Source organism: Podarcis melisellensis, assembly GCF_964234715.1.
Source record: "Podarcis melisellensis genome assembly, chromosome: 6".
NCBI classification, from domain to species: domain Eukaryota; kingdom Metazoa; phylum Chordata; class Lepidosauria; order Squamata; family Lacertidae; genus Podarcis; species Podarcis melisellensis.
Window position 1 is genome coordinate 55,028,162 of NC_138538.1, and position 21,088 is coordinate 55,049,249.

General features: G+C 41.5%; 1 protein-coding gene across 1 annotated transcript in view; it reads left to right on the plus strand.

The window, feature by feature from the left end:
- Positions 1 to 273: 273 nt before the first annotated feature.
- The window catches only part of RNF11 (ring finger protein 11), a 28,918-nt gene continuing 8,103 nt past the window's right edge, over positions 274 to 21,088 (plus strand). The window contains exon 1 of the mRNA XM_081914043.1: positions 274 to 876. Within this exon, the coding sequence (XP_081770169.1) occupies positions 754 to 876 (123 nt within the window). The 5' untranslated portion in view covers positions 274 to 753. The remainder of the gene's footprint in view (positions 877 to 21,088) is intronic.

Genomic DNA, 21,088 nt, shown 5'->3' on the forward strand with positions numbered 1-21,088 from the left:
TTCCAGACAAAAGTGCTACAGCTGTGTCGGGGGGGGGGAGGCCCTTCTTTTAGAACGAGACACGTAATCTGACGGGAACTTAATACGGGAAGCATGTCGGGACAAAATGCCTCCTTTGGCGAAAGGAAAAAGCCGCTGGCTTCAACGCGGCCGCAGATCCTGAAGGTGCTTGTTTCTCCCTTTGGCTCGGAGGGGAAGGTGGGGGCCAGGCGTGCAGCGAGAGAAGCCGGGCCTGTAGACATCAGGGCGAGAGGAGGAAGGAGGGGAGGAGGAGGAGCTCCGGAGCGAGAGAGGCCTGCCTGACAAAAGCTCAGTGCGCAGAAGGCTGGTGACCAGGAAGAAGAAGCGCGCTTGGGGCTGAGGGAGGAGACGCGCTCTGTGTATATACCTGGACGCCGACGCCGCTTCCCCTGCCCGTTCCCCCGCCGGAGAGCTAAGCAAGCCCCTTGCCGAGGCCCTGATGGCGGCCGAGGGCTAAGACCGCTCTTCCTTCCCAAGCCCGCTGCCATTTCTCCGCCGGAGTGCGGCGAGGAAGAGGGGGAGGCGGGCGGGCAGGCAGGCAGGCAGCGGGTCCCTGGGGCGAGCCGACTCGGGGCTAAGCTGCTTATGCAGGCTGGCAGGCTGGCATGAGCTTCCTGAGCTGGGCTGCTGCTGCTGCTGAGGAGAGGCCGGAGGAAAGCCGTCGCCCGCTGCTGCCATTGTGTCTCTGAGGAGAAGGAGGAGGAGGAGACCCCCCACTTCCCTTTGGGGAAGATGGGGAATTGCCTGAAATCCCCCACCTCGGATGACATCTCCCTGCTGCACGAGTCCCAGTCGGACAGGGCCAGCTATGGGGATGGGACTGAGCCGGATCAGGAGCCGCCGCCGCCATATCAGGTACCGTGTGTTGGGGGGTGAGGAGAAGGGCAGGGGGGAAACACAACAAATTGAGATGAGGTCGGGGTCGCCGTGAGAACGGCTGTGCGTGTCAGACGGGCAAACCCGGGGCTGGGGTTGCGGGGCAGGGAAGGAGAGGAATTTAAAAGTTGGACGGGAAGGCTACAAAAAAACAAAAACACAGGACAACCTGGTGGGGAGAGGCTTCATTTATTGATGTTTGTGTGGATGTACACAGTTTTGTTGGGGGTGTTGTTTTGTTTTTTAAATGAAAATCCCTCATACTTGTGTCATTTATGCAGCGGCTAGGAATCGATATTAACCAAAATACGTATACCTCGTGAGTTGAATGTCAGAAATTGGGGGCCTCCCTTCTGTCCCCACCTTAACCACCCCCAGTGCTTATTCTACTCCTGAGGTTTGGAATTTGACAACTGGCCAGACCTCTCTCGAAGCTGAACCTCTTGCTTTCAGCCTGATGGGGGAGACTTTCTTTGTTTCTTCTTCTGTGCCTCTCTTGTCTGATTTTCAGCGTTAAAATGCTGCTGTGTTTGTCTTTTAATATGCCGAGCTCCCTTTTTAAAAGGCAGATATATAGAAAACAGCTTTCAGAAGTGAGCTTGGAACACTGTACTGGGCAAAATATAAATAATGGCAACAAAAATAAAACAGAACTGCATCTTGGGTTGAATAAAACAGATTGTAACCATTTCTACTTGGAAGCAAGCTCCAAATTTCAGTGGGGATTACCTCTGTGTAAGCATGTTTCACACCTAATTGATGACACTGTTTTTCTGGACCTGATAATTTAATTATGACATTTTAAAATGACGATTTCAGATATAGTCTCTTCATTTAGGCCACAGAACAGGGGTTCTAGTTTTTCAGCTTGTGCAGCTTCCTTTGTTTCTTCATGCGGTGACATCACTGTCTGGTGTTGTTCTTGTCTCATTACCTTGTTAAGGCGAAGACTGTATACACACACACAGTATCTTTGTCTCAGTTTCTTTATTCTTCCTTTCATTATATGCAAAAGCAGTAACTCCAATCATTAATTTTGAACTTTCTTATGGCAATAGATCCTATTTCTCCCAAGTGTGATTGACAGCAGGCCAGGGCAATGACATTTTCCTCCTGGGTGTTTCTCTTATTCTCTCTCCCTTGTGTCCTCTCTGGTATGAATTTGCAAGTTTTAGAATTGGGATTATTAGCTATTTATTGTTTTTCATTAATATTTTTGCTGATGTCAAAATACATGAAGAAATTTTAATCTGTATTTGCGTTCACTTTATAACCAGAAAACACACTTATTTTTGTTTTGGAGAAACAATAAATTATTTTTGTCTCATTGATTTACATATAACAGTGTATTAATCTAGATTTATTCCTTGGTATTAGAACAGCTGTAAACAGAATGAAGTATTTTATGAAGCTATAAGGCTTGGATTTCAAGCAATTATATTTCCATATTTTATTTAAGATAAAGGAAGTCTTGATTCTTCCCTCCCCCCATCACTTTATTTTTACAGGATATGAGATGTTTTCTTAGCAAGCACTGAATCTTGAAATGTGACTTGCACCCTTATCTCAAACATAAGCCTGGTAAGTTTAGCACATTAAATCATAGTTAAAAACAAACAGTGGTTTAATGTAAAAAAGCAAGGTGCACACGGCTCAAAAGTTCTTCCTTTGCTTGTCCGCTGCTGACCCACTGAAAAACAAGACAGTCTGGCTTGTTGTGACATGTGAATCTTGGCTTACTTTACTTCTCAATTATGTGTTTGGGGAAAACAAACCACAAACCCATGTTCAGGCATCACAGCAAGCTAGAGAGTCACTTGTTTCCTGGTGATACAGCAGGAGTGGAGCCATGTTCAAAATTCCCCCGGAATTTGTTGCGCTTGGCTTTCGGCCACTGATGCCTGGGCACCAGGATGGCGCCCGATATCTCCACCATCTGGCAGGCTGGTGCACAGCAGTGGGGGTTTTTGCTGCTATGCTATGGCGCAAGTCACAATAGTGCTTCAGCGAAAGGGCAGTCTCTTCTTCTGCAAGCCAGCTGATTTGCGCAGTTGCGTAGCAGCAGAAGACTGCATCTTTTGTAGAGCATTATGTACCACTCCACATTTTTCCATCTATGTGAGGCAGGGCTGGGGTCCTGCTACAAACAGCTGTGCTGAGCCCAGCTTGGAGGCCAGCTTCTCACCTGCCCGCTTGCCCCATTGCCTGATCCCTGTGGCGGGGCTGCACCGGTCCCTGCTGCTCTCACTCCTGCTTGCGCAGCTTGCCTTCACTTGGGAAAGCCAAGACTTGGAGCTGTTCAAGCTGATGGAGGAGGTCCTGCAAAACTTTAACTCCTCATGTTTGGACAGGAGCAGTGAACAACACTATAGTTAACTGTTGTAGCTTGTCTTCACTTACCCCACCCCACTTCCCTGCTCAGTTATGAAGAATATTCTTATGTTAAGAGTGGTCCAAGCGACCATTAAGAAAAAGGGACAGGAATAGGCCACTATATATGTGGGTCAAGTGACTTTTCTTCTTTAAGTTCTCAAAGTTCTTATCCTAGTTCAAGGTTGTCATCTGCACTAGCCAGATGTTTAACTGATAATCAACCACAGTCGGTTCATCATTTGAAAAACAATACTTTAGAGCCATCTTGCCCCAAAATGGCAACTAGACATTCCATTTTGGTGACTGTAACCTTGATTAAAGGGGCCATTTGGCCTCTACTTTATATATCTGTGTTTCAAACATTGGAGTGGAGCAAGAATTTTTAAAGCATACTGCACAATCACATGAAACCATATTTTGTTTTTAACTATGGTTTTAATGTGACATGTAGACCAGGCCATTTGAACTCCCATTGAGTTCAGTGAGATACATTTCCAACTGAAGTATGCATGCATATGATTGCCGCCTTGGTATTTTGGAATGAGGTTTGATAAAAGGCTGCTCCTAAAAACACTAGCAGGCATCCAGTGAAGTTATATCTGCATGTATGAGACTGTTCATTTGGCGTTTTTCATTTTTACCTTGGGTGCATGCATGTATCTGGCATGTGCATTAATCAGGATCACATTCACAACTATCATGTTGCAAGGACTTACTTCCATGTATTTAATATCAGGATGTAAAGTCATTCAAAATATTCAAATAATTCATAGTTAACAAAATTACAGGAAGTATTTAATTTATATCGGTCACCTGCAGGTGCTTTAGATGATAATTATAGGTTGGCTCTGATGGATTGTTTGAATGATTCAAACGAAGAGAATGGAGGGATGTTATAGAAGGATCACCAATATCTGAATCTTGTGCGTAACTTTGCACACTTTTGGGTAATAGATGGCACTGAAAACAGTGAGACTTTTTCTTTCTGAGTATTGCTATGTAAGGCTGCTTTTCCTATGCACAGTTACTTGCGTGTACTGTATATTCCATTGAACTCAGTAGGTTATCTCAATAAACATGAATAGGATAGGCTCTGCACAGTTGCAATTATGTGCACACTTATTTAGGAGTTTGTCAGCCTGTTGGCATTCAGGAACCTGTCTGGCTAGTTTCTTGCTGCCCTGTTCTGGCCCTGTTGGCCAGAGTTAGGGCTCATCACACTTTTTGTGGTGTGCCAGGTACACCTGTGCCTGGAAGCCACAACTATTGCTAGTGTGCTTTGCTGTGCTGCTTGAAATAGTTCTTTGTTGTGGCACAAATGGTGAATCCATTGTTAGAGCTAAGCTTGAAAACTATTAGCACTATGGAAAAATGTGTTCAGTTGCTGTTGGAGACACTTTAATTTTGGCAAATATATGAAAGTTGAATTCATATTGCTAGTTTCAACTTGAATATTTAAATACTTTCCATTTAATTGAGTGAGTGTGTGTGTGTGTGTTTTAATCCAACTATATGGTGAATACCTGAAATAGTGTTGCTTTATCAAAATAGACTTTGAGATTGCATTTGACATAATTGTTCTGCTGGATCTGGTTCATCTGATACTTTAACACTGGCTTTTAAACATAAGGAGCTTTTAATTAAATAGGCTATAATAACTGAAAACCAGAGTCACCAGTGCATATTTCATTATGAAGTGGATAATGTAGCTCAGTCCTGTGCATGTTTCATTCAGAAGTACATTAAGCTAACTCAGTGTCCATGAGCATAAGACTGCAGCCTAAAAAACTGCCATCAACTCCTAGAAAAGCATTGCATTCCTATAGAAAGTCATATATCCAGAGCAATACTATACATGTTCATTCAGAAGGAAAACTATCAAGTTAAAGGGGTTTACTGCCAGGTAAGTGGGCATATGATTGCACCCATGGTGATGTTTGTTACGGCATTTCCAGCTGCAAAAAAATCTAAAGGCTGTATTGATTTATGCAAGTTCTAGAGAGATCAGATCACGATTTTAAATATTTTTTTGTGAGTCTATAATTTCTTTCCTGTTCTTGTTATAAAACCTTTGTGTTATTCACTGTGTCATAACTAGGCTGTAACCACCAGTACAAGGCTGACTAACAGCAAAAGCACATTCTCCCAAAACATAGAATGCCAACACTGATTCTTTTGGAGGTGCCATATCCATATTCAGGTTGGACTTGCAAACTTAATTTGTTAGCACGGGTCTCCCCTAATACTTATATCATTTCCTTTGTATTTTTATACATACACAAAGGGTTGTATTAGCACTAACTTTTACTCAGCACAATGTCCTGTTCCTGGGTTGGAAGTAGGGGTGAGTGGGACAGCAGAGGAACGCTCACATTTTTCATCCTCTAACAACTGTTATACAAAAGACATGAGGTGAAATACATTGTAAGGACTAAATAGAAAAATCTACAAAGAGGAAAAGTTACCAGAATGGGGTATCCTTGCAGGTGTTTGCTATTTATTTGAAAGACTTACATGAGGTAATTCCTTTGAGCGATATAGTAAAACTGCATTCTCCTAATGTGGCAATATGGTGCTGCCGTAACAGAGAAATAATGCAGTTTGTCTTTCCTCACCAATGAGGTCACAGGCACCATCCAGTAAGTCGCTCTTCACACTTGTGCAACTATCACTTCTTATTGTAATAGACATTCTAGGAACAATACTGTTTGTTCTTGGAAGCCCATTGTTCTAACCAAGTAACATGATACAATTTTATCAAGTGGTGCTGTGGATGCTGTAACAGCTGGGCCTTCGCTTTAACCCTTTCTGCACTACAGCACCCCCCTCCCTTTGAATGGTGTACATCACTTTGGCTATACAGTGGTACCTCGGGTTACATACGCTTCAGGTTACAGACTCTGCTAACCCAGAAATAGTACCTCGGGTTAAGAATTTTGCTTCAGGATGAGAACAGAAATCGCGTGACAGCGGCGCAGCAGCAGCGGGAGGCCCCATTAGCTAAAGTGGTGCTTCATGTTAAGAACAGTTTCAGGTTAAGAACGGACCTCCAGAATGAATTAAGTATGTAACCAGAGGTACCACTGTAATCCTTTGGTTATAAACCCCATTGTACTCAGTGGACTTGCATCTGAGTAGTTGTTGTTAGTAGGTGAGGTAGGGTAACATTTCAGACAAATGCCATTTGTCTCAGTAAGGCCCATTCAGGGTGATTGTTTCATGAAATTCCTTTTGATCATACTAAATTTATGAACTCTGAGTAGAAGAACAACTGTCATTTAGAAACTAGTTTATTTTATATTTGGCAGTTTATTCAAGCTTTTGTTGTTTCCAGCTCCACTTTTAGCGCTCAACTTTCTGAGGTTTGAAGCTTTCTGATGTCATAAAAGTTCAATTTCTGCAGCTGTTCCAGCTCAATAACTTCATGGCTTAGTAATGGAAAAAGTCACATTCCAGTGAACTTGATTGGACCCAGCATTTATATACATAAAGTTCTCCCTCTCTTGCCAACTGAAAAGAGCATCCCTAAGGGTTCAGACCTGTTCTTAGAGGGAGGTTAGAGAGCCTTATGTAAAACTGCCCTTACCCATTCATAATGTTCAGAGAATTGTAGTCATAAAATATATCTGTTAAATGCCAGATGTGTATGTGTGAGACAGTATGGTAGATTTCAGTAGGAAAAATTTAAAAATAAAGATGAAATAGTGGGACCTTATTAGCCACTAACCCTTTAGTTATTAACCCTAACCCTTTATATAGGATTTACTTTTTTTAGTGTATTTGTGCAATGTTGGGGCATCTCACTTAGATGCTACAAAGTAGGTTAATGGGACAAATCAAGCCAGTCAGTTATGTTAAAGTAAGCTGCTGCTGCTTTTTAGGGGGAAAAGCCCCTCCCATTATTTTTTCAAGGCAGACTTTCAAAATCCTGATTCAGTATTGTTCTCTTGTTAATTATATGTTCTTTGCTCATGCTCTATTTACACTGAAGATCAATAGCAGTTCTTCAGCAGTAGTTTATTTATTCTAAATATTTATATCACTTTTTACTTCAAAATTTTAGGGCTCTAGCTATCTGGATGTCGCTGGACTACAATTAACATCATCCCTGGCCATTGGCCACAGTGGCTGGGGCTGATGGGAATTGTAGTTCAGCAATATCTGGAGGGTCAACAGCTCCCAACCCCTGTAGTAATCCTATTCAAGAGGTTACCAGGAGAAAGTTCCATTATTTCTTGTGTCCTGAACAGCACTGGATGTGAGTGAATATGAGTGAATAACCATTTAACAAGCTGGTTTTTTGTCTGTATTCTCTTTTATCATCCTGCCAGCTGGTGAAGAGAATCTTGCCATTCCTCTGCTTTCCTAGATTTCTGATGGGGTTCAGAGGCGCGACAAGATTCCTCACTACTCCGCAGGACAATACAAATGACAATACAACAGTTGGACAGCTAAGTTGGTTAGAGCGTGGTGCTGATAGTGCCAAGGTTTCAGATTCGATCCCCGTAAGGGATAGCTGCATATTCCTGCATTGCTGGGAGTTAGACTAGATAATCCACAGGGTTCCTTTCAATTTATGATTCTATGACCAGCTTATAAAGTGGTTACATGCACACCTCGGTAGATTATCACTTGCCTAATGGTTGTCTTTGTTCACTCTCTGTATGAGATAGAAGAACTGGGCAAGCTCTTTCTGGCTTCTTCATAGGAAGAGGGATTTTCAGTTCCTTCGGGGTTCCACTCCTCCCTTAGCTGCAAGTCAGCACTTTTGACTGTTCTCACACTTTCACTGCATGGTATGACATTGGCAGTAAATACAAGCTTTCCAGTAACCATGTGCTGGAAAAGGACATTACTTTTGGAGTATGATCCTGAAAGGTAAAAATACTAATATTTGAAATTGTATTTATTTATAATATTTGTATAAAGGTAAAGGGACCCCTGACCATTAGGTCCAGTCGTGACCGACTCTGGGGTTGCGGCGCTCATCTCGCTTTATTGGCCGAGGGAGCCGGCGTACAGCTTCCGGGTCATGTGGCCAGCATGACTAAGCCGCTTCTGGTGAACCAGAGCAGCGCACGGAAATGCCGTTTACCTTCCCACTGGAGCGGTACCTATTTACCTACTTGCACTTTGACATGCTTTCAAACTGCTAGGTTGGCAGGAGCAGGGACCGAGCAATGGGAGCTCACCCCATCATGGGGATTTGAACCGCTGACCTTCTGGTCGGCAAGTCCTAGGCTCTGTGGTTTAACCCACAATGCCACCCACATCCCTATTTATATACTCACCAATAATTAAGCATCTTTGGGCAGTTTACAGTAAGTGTGTCATCAGGTCTTCATATGTTGGTGAAAGATTATTTAGAGGGTATTTGCATCTGTTTTGATGTATGTAAGCGGGTGATAAACTCACGAGACATCGATGGTTACAATAACGTCATTCATTTCTGTCATGGGACTCGGCTGTGTTTCCTTCTCTTCTCAAAACTGTCATTTATTACAGTAGATTTGTTTCCACAGCAACAGACTTTGGTAAATAGTGGAGTGCTGGAAAGGGTTGGCCTTGGGTGGGGGAGTGGGAGCTTTGCTGTGTTTTCAAAATGCTTAAGTCACATTGTGCTTTTACGATGCTCAGTTTTGCTTTATCACTTATAGAACTTGTGTCTGCTTTCACAGCAAATGATTTATATTGATCAAAAATGTAATTCTATTCTAGGGAAAATACAGCAGAAAATGCTTAATTCCGAGTCTCTAGCTATGGAGAGCACACTCCAGCTGTATTTGTGCATGGAAGACAGAATGCAGTGACCTCCATGCATGCAGAGACATGCCATGTGCCAGGTTTGCACACTGCCTGTATCTGCATTCAGTCCCTGAGGACTCTTGGAGCATAAAAACTATGTCATATGATTGCCATTCCAGTATTATTTTAAAAATGAGCTAAACCAAATGTCTTACAAACCTAATTTGGTTTGTGGGCTCTTCAGATTTCATTGTCTGTGTCATCACTTACATTCAGAGGTGCTCGAGTGCTTCAAAAAACTTGCTCAGTTTCATGCTCATCCCTGTTTATCATAGTATCAGCATAGCTCAAGGACTAAGAAAACTGTACAGTTTAGAGTAGTAGTTGTTTTTTTAAGAGAAATTAGCATCCTCTAACATGTTTAATTGATTTTATGAATTTATATGCTGCCCTTCAATTTGAAAAGAGTTCCAGTATTCATTTTCTTTAATAGGGTGATAGCCTGCTTTAAAGCTCTGGTGTCCCAACATATCTGTGGTAAAATGAGGGGAAAACAAAGGTTATTAATGATTTTAGTTTGTATGGCTGTTCCAGGTAGAGTTTATTAATCCACTTTGATGCTGAATTGCTGTAAGAAACTGTAATCTACTCAGCTATTCTATCGTAATCTCTTATATTGGGACAATGAATTTACAGCAGAAGTGATACTGTTGTTTGACTGAACTTCAAAAATCTCATGTTTCAACAAGATGTATTGGCTGAACTCCAACTTTGGTAGCACAACTGTATTCTGGCTAACTACATTCTCCTTGTAGTTTAATACAGAACAGCTATTCTCAGTCACTCCTCTATTTAAGCTAAGATATCTAAAATGACAAGCTGCCAAATTGCAGGCTTGATACTGCGCCAAAATGCCTGCAACAAGATAGTTGACTAAGCCTGTAGTCACCAAACTACATCTTCCAGAGTCATGTTGGAACTACTAGGACTAACTATGGAATAAGTGGAACCACAATTCACACAGTTGTGCCATCAGGGAACGATTTTGGGGAAGAAGTACAGGGTCTCACTCAGATAAATGAACAGGGCTGGCTTACTGAATTTTGAAGTAATACGCAGTGCCTGCCAAATGGGGGAGCTGCAACTGACAATAGAGCCAGTGTTGAGCACCCTATGGTATGATTAGTTGTTTTGCTGTTTATTAGTGTAAGTTGCCCTGTGCTCCTAAGGAAGAAAGGGCAGGGTAAAAATCTTATAATTAACACATAAATTTGTATAAGATGAACTGGTTTTTGGTTTGGGGTTTAATAGCCCCATTATACTCGTTCTCTAGCAGCCAAAACATAACAGCATTGTTTGAAATATACTATATAGCTCTCATTGCCAAGATATAGAGCTCTTTTTGTACACACAAGGACATTGACTAGACTTAACAAGTAGTCCCAAGCCAACAAGCCCCTATATATATATATATATATATATATATATATATATATATATATATATATATATGCTTTCGTAGATTTTCACGGGTACAGGAATGCAGGTTTTGGTGTCCTCGGGTGTCTTCCCGTGTAAAAGTTGGGGTGTCTAGGCGACGTTTCGACGAGGTCTCACTCGTCATCTTCAGGCTGGTGCTTTCGGCTTCTTGTTACTGGAACAGAGCAGGATCTCAGTGTTTGAGTTCCTATAAATACTGTTGAGGGGGTGTGGTGTATAGCCTCCAATGTTCTGGGCAGAGAGGAAGTTCCCAGGCTAGTGTGCCTTTTCTTCTTTTGTTCCTTAATTACTTGAGGGATATCTTGAGTGATTTCTTGAGTGATATCCTGAGTACCACTTAGGTGGGTCATTAGGTGTGGATTAGTTGCTAAAGTCTTTGTGTCTTGACCTCTTGAACTTTGTGAAGAGTTTTTCTGAGAAGATGGCTGTACTGCACTTAGTTGTGCTCTGGCTTGGCTTCGTGTATAGGGGCGAGCTGTGGTTTTGTGGCCTGTGTCAGCCAGATCTGTGTAGGGATTGCAGGGGGGTGCAGCATCCGGAGGTGCCACCATGGTTTGGCTACTGGATGGTGTCTGTAATTTATCTGTGGAGAGGGTCTGGGTTTGGGTCTGGTGTGGTTGATTGGTGATGGCGTTCTGTGTGCCTCTGGATCTGGTGTCAGTTTTTGTGGGGAGGGCTAATTTCCAGATGTCTGGCAAGCGGGATGTGTCGTCACGCTTGTTCATGTTGTGAGGGTGTTTCTCTATCTCGATGGCTTCCATGATTATTCTCTTGTGGTGATGTTCCATGTTAAAGAGCAATTTGGAATCTGCAAAATTAATTTCGTGTCCTGTTTCTTTCATGTGTTGGAAAAGAGAGGAAGTTTTTTCTTCTTTTTTGACGGCATTCTTGTGTTCTGCGATACGTGCATTTATTCGTCTGTTTGTTTGTCCAATGTACGTGGCTGGGCAGACTTTGCAGGGTATTTCATAGACCCCTTGGTTTTCCAACTGGATTTTATCCTTGGGGTTTCTGAGGATATTGGCTATTTTTTGGCTGGTGCAAAAGGCTGTTTTGATATTGTGTTTATGGAGGATTTTGCTAATTTTATCTGTAGTGCCCTTGATATAAGGAAGGAGGGCCATGCCATTGTTTTCTTCTGTGTCTTGGTTTTTGGGGGGTGTTTCTTTTTGGATTAGCTTCGTAACCCTGTTTTGCTGGTATCCATTGGCAATTAACACATTTGAGAGATTCTGTAACTCAGTTGTCAAGTGGTCTTTGTCAGCCAGGCGTTTGGTTCTGGAGATGAGAGTCTTGGCTACGGAGTTTATTTGTGCAGGGTGGTGGTGTGATTGTGCATGTAAGTAGCGGTTGGTGTGTGTTTTTTTCCGGTAGATAGTGTGTCCTAGGGAGCCATCAGGTTTTTTGTAGATTAGGACGTCAAGGAAGGGAAGTTGGTTGTTGGCTTCTATTTCCATAGTGAATTGTATTTTGGGGTGTAGGCTGTTGAGATGTGTGAGGAAGCTATCCAGTTTTTCCTTCCCGTGTGGCCAAATATATACACACACAAAGAAATTTAAACAGCACCATGTACTCTGTGGTGCAGGATGCTATGTTGTTTAGAAAAGCATGAGCAAAAGTTACACCTTTGTAGCAAAACTTCCCCTTGTGTTTCTCTGATCAGTTGGTGCAAACATAGAACAACCATGGAGGGAAGGGCAGCATTTCACACTGGGAAGAGATGGATTGTGAATGTTCCTAAGGCTGATTCTTAATATGCAAGCTATGGTTGTAGGGAACCAGCACCACATCTGTGCTAGGCTGAGTAGCCAGCATAGCAATATTGGTATATTGTGTTACTTCTGGGTATTAATGAGTGTGAGGTTTTTAGTACGGTAATTGTCTATAATGCAATTTCATATTGCATTGTGGTGGTCTGTTTAAATTGTGTCCAATACTTTGTCTTGAAACTGGCGTAACACTTTACATCTTCTGCCTCCAAGCTGATGTCACATAGAGTTTCTTTCATGTTTTATTGCAGGCATGAGATGACTTGCTCAAGTTACTTCCATATCACCATTTTTTAATTAGTACAAGTCACTGATTCATGAACTCGATAACACTGGAATTCTTTTGAGACTTTCTAAATCTATATATGTGTATATACAAGAGTCACAGAACTGACATTTGACAGTCACCCCATATGTGAAAAATAATACAGAAAGTACCGTATTTTTCACCCTATAGGATGCACTTTTCCCCCTCCAAAAATGAAGGGGAAATGTGTGTGCGTCCTATGGGGCGGATGCAGGCTTTCGCTGAAGCTTGGAGAGCGAGAGGGGTCAGTGCACACCGACCCCTCTCTCTCTCTCCAGGCTTCAGGAAGCTATCCGTAAGCCTGGGGAGCCTGCAAGAGTTCCCGCAGGGCTCCCTAGGCTGCGGATAGCAGCCTGCTTGCCCGGAGCGCGGGGCGCACTGAAGCAGAGCACCCCGCACTTCGGGCAGATATCTGCAGCCTTGGTGGGTGGGTGTTTTTTTAAAAAAGAGTGAGTGCTTTTTTATTTATTATTCATTTCATTTCATTTCTTTATCACATTTCTTTATAAGTTTCAAAATAATACAAAGAAGGCCATGTACAGTATGCGCATTTAACACAGCAAAGTTAACAAAAAAAAATTAAATATAGCAAAAGAAAACATTACTAAAGGAAGTCAAATAAACTGCACATTTGTTGGCAAGAGAATAAAATATTATCTTAAACATACAACATATATTTTTGCTGTTACTGCCAATAGTGGCTCAGGCTTGATGACCTTGGTCTCCACTAAGACAGTCAGTATTGTCTCTCCAGCAGCCTCAGCCTTTGTAAGTGGAGTCAGTCAGGACCCTGCTTTCCCAGGCCCGTAAAGGAGCAGATCTTCCAGGACTCACAGCCAAGATTTATTGACATTACTGCAGTTATAAATGAAAATCACAAGTCTGTGGTTCATAGGTATGGTGGTATTGTGTGTGTGTTGATCTGTGGTCTAACACATGGATGATTCTGCAGTATTGTGGAGGTTGGTTTTATTTATTTAGTTTTTGTTCCCTTCTGCCCTCATGATTGTAAGAGAAATGATAAGATTATTCTGCAGGGCTCCGTTGGTGGCCAATTTCTGAGATGCCTGCATTTTTCTAACTGATCTATGGGAAACATTACATAATACCCTGAGGATCTAACCAGGAACACCCAGCATTAGCTAGATTCTGGACCAGAATGAACAATCAGCTTTTTCAGTTGTTTTATGTTTCCTTTAGATAAAATTCCAGTTAGTGCTTTGGCAATGATATTTTCATAGTGCAGTATTACAGCAGCCTAAAATGAGTAATTCAGGCAATAAGGCAGTGGACTGGGAGTCAGGAGACTTGGGTTGTGATTTTAGAACTGCAGTGTCTTTCTTATGTGCATCTTGTCCAACAGCTTTGATGATGATTATTTTTTCTTAAACAATCATCCTCCAAAACTCAGTTTCAATAGCTTCATTTCTATGGTACTTTACTAAAATACCGAATCTGGTTAAGTGTATTTAAATGCACTGTGGAGGATGTCAGGCTCCATTTATGTTGTTCCTCAGGTGGTACAGCTAGAGAGATACTGGCTAGAATTAAAGTATTCTCATGATAATTTTGGTTTACTTGTTAGGAAAAGTAGTGATCATAATTTGATCTCAGTTGTGCTAAACACTATCAAAATATAGGAGTGTTCATATAGAAAGCACCTTCTTTAACCAATCTACAGCAAACTAAAAATCTAGCATGCATGATGTTAAAGGAACGTTGTTTGTATAAATAAACCTTTCTCAAATTTAGCAATATAATGTATTTTTATTTTGGGGGAAATGGTTTTGTTATGTTTTTTGCTAGTTTGCACTTGAGTCTTACTTTCTGAACTCAAAACAGTCAGCTTTCAAACCAGTGGGAGATCAGAGGCTGCGGTAGCCATTCTCCCATCAGAAATGTCATCAGTACTTGTATTTGATCAAAACCTAAAGTTTGGAGTGAAATGCTCTATTTATTTAGAACCTGAATAAAGTCCTAATCCACCCAGTTTACAGTATGTTGGTTATATGCTAATATAGCTAAATAATTAACCCTTTGCATACAGCATATTGCTTTGCCCTATAAATACACAAAACAATTCCCATACATTGACCTGATATTCCTTACAACAGCAGTGAAAGGTAGACTGGTCTTATATTTGAACCAGGAATTTCACAGTTCATGTTATTAACCATCCTAGCAGCTAAGAAAATATTTTCTTGAACATAGACAATCTGTGTTTTTAGAGTGGGCAGCTCTCTGTCTCGGCAGACAATGGAAGAATGTCCCTTTGGGGGTGAAGTCAAACCATTGGAGAGTTACACAGCACCAGTTTTGGCTGTAGAGACATGTTTTGTTGCAGCTGGGGAAGATGAAGGTGTCTGGTTGTGCTGGTGCAGGTGTACAATGGCTTTCCTTCTTTCTGCTGTCCTCTCAGCAGTCATTCCTCCTTTGGTCACTGCAATGGATATGCAACCTGATTATCTGTCTCCAGGCACAGCTTTTTTTAAAAAATACCAGTGACCAGTTTTTTGGAAGTTTTTTAAAGTATTATCAACCACCTGAATGAATATACTTCTTTCTTGCATGTGTCCTTAGTGCAAACATATATTTTGTATTAGAAGTGGTTGAGCTCTGAATGAGATCACTCTTGGACTTGTGCCCTGGAAACTGAAAATGCACAGTCACAGCAGGGATAAGCTTTGGGTTATCACAAAAAGGAATATAGTACAGTGGTACCTCGGGTTAAGAACTTAATTCATTCTGGAGGTCTGTTCTTAACCTGAAGCACCACTTTAGCTAATTGGGCCTCCCGCTGCCACCATGCTGCTGGAGCACAATTTCTGTTCTCATCCTGAAGCAAAGTTCTTAACCCGAGATACTATTTCTGGGTTAGCGGAGTCTGTAACCTGAAGCGTATGTAACCTGAAGCATATGTAACCCGAGGTACCACTGTACACGCTTCCCATATCAGATACATTAGTGTAAACACATTTTATTCAACATACAAAGTGCTTTTTGGTTGCTGTTCAGCTGTTGCAATAAGCAAAACAAAAAACCAATTTTTGTAAGCTGTATGGTAAAATTGGAGTGTCTACTTCCCTCATCCGTGAGGGGAATTGTTATTGTAATTTGAGAGAAACATTTTACATCTTTGGATTAGGGGATAAACTAGGGCACCTTGGTTGCGCAAAAAAGGGAATTTCAGCAGGAGTAACTTGCATGACTGCTGCTAAAGGAGCAGAAACCCTTCCCTCTTTTACATCAGGATAGTCCACTTTGGAGCCTTACCAATTAACAAGGTAATTGCTTTAATCAAGCAAGGTGTGGGGTTTTTTTTTGTATCTACTTTACTCTGTTTCTAGCGAACTAAAATGAACTCAATATACAATGTTTTAGGGTAAATGGGGTCCATTTTGTGTAGCACCATACAACACCATTTGTCTTGTTTGGTCATTGATTCTCACAGAATTGATGGTGTCTTAGTTGCTGTTGCTGAGTCCCTCCAAGTAGGGGGCTCTGGTTATTTTAATAGTAGAAGTGTCAGCTCCAGATCTTGTTGCCATGGCCAGAGAGAGATGAGAGATTATACAAGCCTAAGGCTTATTCCAGTTTGTGCACATAATGCTAAACAATAGTAGTGTTGCAGCCAAAAAAGCTCCACCAAGATATCTAGCCAATTTTAAAAGGGAAGAACTAGGGAGGTTTGGTCTTACACACAAAACACTTAAGTAACTTTCACCTCCATCTTGGACAGAAGTTGGGTGATCTGGTTTAAATAAGAAACAGCAGAATTTTCCACAGGCACACATATCAGATGGTAACTCCTACAGTGTATAAAATAAAAGTCCCAAGAACAAGGATGGAAATATTTGGACTAGGTTGGTGCTGAGAGTGAATTGTGCATGGATGTTGCCTGATTCCAAGTCAGAATATCCATCTAGTGAGCCAGTACTGCCTACTCTGACTGCAACTTTCTAGGGTCTCAGGCAAAGATCTTTCTACCTGAATATTTCAGTTGGATATGACAGGTTGATCCTGGGAGCTTCTGCTTCCAAGGTATGTGCTCTATCATTTAAGCTATGGCCTCTCTCCAAATGTGATCCCTCACACATGGTTCCCTATTTATGCAGATAGGCATTAATCTGCCAGAAATGCCCATCTGTTGATTAAGGTTAAATGAGTATGAGACATATGACCAACCAGCATGGAGATGCTCAGTCTGTACAAATCCTAGGGATCGTATATATGCTCCTCAAACAGAAACAATTTTCACATTAAAGTGAATTTGTAGGAAACACAAATGGCAACATTTCTAAACTATCAACTGTTGTGGGGACATACTGTACATAGATATTATATGCTATTTCCCTGACTGCAATCTCCAAAAGCAAGGAATTCCTGCCAACTCTGTTCTGAAGGGATGTAAGGGAGGGATTTGTCCATTTCATTGATTCTTTAAATTTGTGCGGTTTGTATATATTGATTCTGTTTGTGCATCCCCAGTATCATCCAAAGAAGCTGATAAACTGTTGGTTGTAGAGCAACTTTGCAGAAATGTTGAAATAATGTACTTTTCTGTTCTGAAAGTAGTCTGATCATCAAGCCAGCTTTTTAAAAAATGCATACTGTTAAGAAGGGGGTGAAATCATGGATCAAATCCAGGCTTTCTTGGAAAGATCCAGGCTTTCTAGAAATCAACTTTCTAGATCCATTTCAAATGGGCTTAGGTCCGGTTTTGGCACAGGGACTGCTTTGATCACCTTGAATGATGACATATATTGAGATAGAGGGAAATGTAGCGATGTTAATTCTCCTTGACCTCTCAGCAGCTTTTGACACCATCAAAGCACAGTTATTGGGTTTTTCTAAGCCAATTTGTTCTAGAGTCCCTGAATCAAGGTTGGCTAACTCTGTAGTCCTACAGATGTTGTTAGACTTCACCTCCCAACCACTGATCAGCAGTGATGAGAATTACAGCCCAACACCACCTGAATGTTCATAGGTTGGCCACTCTTGTCGCATGTTATGATACTTGGAAGGTAGATTTTATGCTTAGTAAGAGAGTTGTATTTGTATCTGAGGTTTCAGATATAGTTCTGTAAAAGTGAAAGCTGATGATTAAATCTAAACAGTCAAGGAAGTAATGCCCCTCTGATATATTGCATACAAGGTAACTGCAGTGGTTCTGTTCCTGCTTCTTGTTGCATGCATACTTCTGCTGTGTGGTAGCATCTATCAAAACACTGGAATAGTCTGGGTGCCATTCTACTTAGGAAGCTGTTTATGTGAGGCAACTTTCTACACAGTTTAGCCAATTTTAACAATGTTGGCATAACCCTCACTCTTCACTTAAGTAGCTTCAAATGTGGAATGAGTTACTGGTTCCATATCTCATAGTTACCACGTCACAAATATGGAGAAACAGCCTGTGGCCTGATTCATGTGCTACTTTGGCTGTTTGATTTGGCTTGTTCTCTCCTGCCTGAAGTGACACAAGCACTGGCTGATGGCAGAGTTGGGGGGTGGGTGGAGGAGAGGAGCAAGCAAACAGCAGTAGTAAATAAACTATTAAGGAAGGAAATACTTTCTACAGGGTAAAATGATGCCACTCTATCCCATTGGCTTCGTGGTAAAGCCAGTCCTGCCAGGCAGTGTTTAACTTGGCTGCTTTGCACAATATTTTGTATTGCCCAGGCAAGGCTGCTGTTAACAGGAATGGTTTCTTCAGTCCAAGAAGCAAATCTACAGTTAATATGCAAGGCAGGTGGAAGCATGAACAGACTTCCATAGAAAGGCTGCTGGGATTTGGAAGGAAGCAGGGATTAAGCAGGGGCCACATCCATTGTGGCAGTATTGTTCATTGCCCCTTGGAAATGAGTTGTTTTTGCTGCTTTCTCAAGACAAATGCTTTTGACTTCCAGACCAGGCTGTGCAACCTTTCTGCTGTCCTTGGCAAACACAGCACTTTCTCAATTTGCAGTGCTTAAAATTAACATTTTTTTCTAGTGTGTAAATCGTGACTTATTGGATTTTCAGGAGTAGCTCCTGATAACAATGAATTTTATGTAGCCCCTTCCCTTCTTCCACTTCAAAACAAAACAACTTTCTAAGGATGCATTCAGACCAGCACTTCTGTTTATGCAATTGCTTCTGATACTCCACACCACATCCTGTGAATCTTATCGCTGTTTGCACTCTGTTTCCTGAATTTTTTATTCTCACAAAAGCTTGTACCTCATTAAAGAGGTACAAGCTGGGGATGTCCATGTGAAGCACCTTGGAGATTTGGATCTGAACTATACGGCTGCATGTTCTTTTCCAATGAAGCTGAATATGGGACTTTTGCCAGATAAAATGAAATTTATCACACCTGGTAGGGACAGGAACCAAGTGAAGAGCAGCACTGATGAGCCACTAAACTCATCAGGCTGAACTGTACCCTAAGACATTATCCTGGAATGAGGGAGCATGCTGTGCAATAATTGAAGTGCAGAAATCAGTTGCTTGTAACAAGGAGCTTTATGCTTCGTTAAAATAATTATAATTTCTTGCTCTTCACTTAATTCTTTTTTGCCAGTTTCCAGAATTTTCATTGGATGGATGAATAGTCAGATTCCAGCCCCATTGTCTTGGGGTAATTCATATTTTTTTAAAATGCAGAAATTTAATGAAGTTTATTGTAGTTGTATGTTGGAAAAGATTGAGGGCACAAGGAGAAGGGGACGACAGAGGACGAGATGGTTGGACAATGTTCTTGAAGCTATGAACATGAGTTTGACCAAGCTGCAAATGCATTCAGCATTCAGCAATACAAACAAAATAGATTTTATTATTTTTACCTTTTAAAGATTAGCTATGAGTTTAGATTCTAGGAAGAGAAAAATAAGTATACAGTCTCGAGACATGGAAAGAATCACAATTATGTAAATAACACAGAGACAGATAACTATCTACATAGAAATTTATTTGTGGCTTGGTGGTTTAGTGCAGGACCCTGTGTGAATCCAGCCACACATTTGAGATCCACAGACATCCTCTTGCACATCCCGTTGCTTTGTGGGGTAGGGAAGTTATGCGTGGTCAGGTATTTTCAGTAGTGGCACCTGCATTACTTGGTTCCCTCTATCACTTAGCAGAAACCCCTTAGATATTTTTTTATATATAAGGTAAAGGTAAAGGGACCCCTGACCATTAGGTCCAGTCATGACCAACTCTAGGGTTGCGGCGCTCATCTCGCTTTACTGGCCGAGGGAGCCGACGTACAGCTTCCGGGTCATGTGGCCAGCATGACTAAGCCGCTTCTGGCGAACCAGAGCAGCACACGGAAATGCCGTTTACCTCCCCGCTGGAGCAGTACCTATTTATCTCCTTGCACTTTGACGTGCTTTCAAACTGCTAGGTTGGCAGGAGCAGGGACCGAGCAACGGGTGCGCACCCCGTTGCGGGGATTCAAACTGCCAACCTTCTGATCGGCAAGTCCTAGGCTCTGTGGTTTAACCCACAGCGCCACCCGCGTCCCTTTTTTATATATAGTGGTAAATAATATTTTATAAATAAATATGGGACAGAAGGTAAAGAAGGTAATGCTGTTTGGACACAGCAGCTTATGTAGGTTGATGTCTTCCTGTTTTTTTCTGTGTTTTGTTACTTTTTTAGCCAATGCTGTAGCAGAATGCTGTTCATTACATTCCAATTTATGTTTTATTGGTTTATGGATTTTTAGAGGATTGTAAACTGCTCTGGGGACTGTTATGACTGAAGAAGCAGGGTGAAAGCTACTTAATAAAATAACTTACAGGAAAATGCAGTAAGATTAGAGTTCAAAGCAATCTGTGAAGCTGGTATATCTGATTTATAGGCAAACTCAGTCTAAGGGTCCTCTTGTGGACCCCAGCCCCCTGAGGTCAGTCAGGTGGCAGCCAAAGGGGCCCTTTCCTTGGCACTTTCTAAGCACATTTGCTAGGTACCACCTTTGTTGTTTTTAAGTGCCAGATTGTCCTGTTCCCTCACACTTCATCTGCTTGTTTATTGCTGTGGTTTGCCATTCTTTAAAGATCATGTTCTAAGCAATCTTTTTTTGTGTCTGCATTTATTGTGGCTAGGGGCCTCAAAAGCCAGCAGTGGTCTAGGCCTCCCCAGGCCTTTATTCAACCATCAACATTAGGTGGTTAGGGTTATGCTCACAGTTATGAAAATTGTAGAAAAAAGCTCTCAAATTACAGCCTTTTATTTATAGTAGACAGCAGGCACCCTAAGGAACTAGGTTTGGGTAAACAAAAGAAGGTAAAACAATATATCTTTTTAAAAAATCAAAATTGGCATTTGGGTTTTCTTTGGTATAATATTCTACATCAATATGCCCAGGAAAATGTTTTTGTAATCATGTTAGATGTTTTTAATGGTGGGGGTAAGAAAAATGACTACCCTTCAATTTTTATAAAGTTCACTATACAGTTTGTGTTTGTTTGTTTTTTTGCTATATCCCTATCCTGCCTTGCTCTGCTACATACCT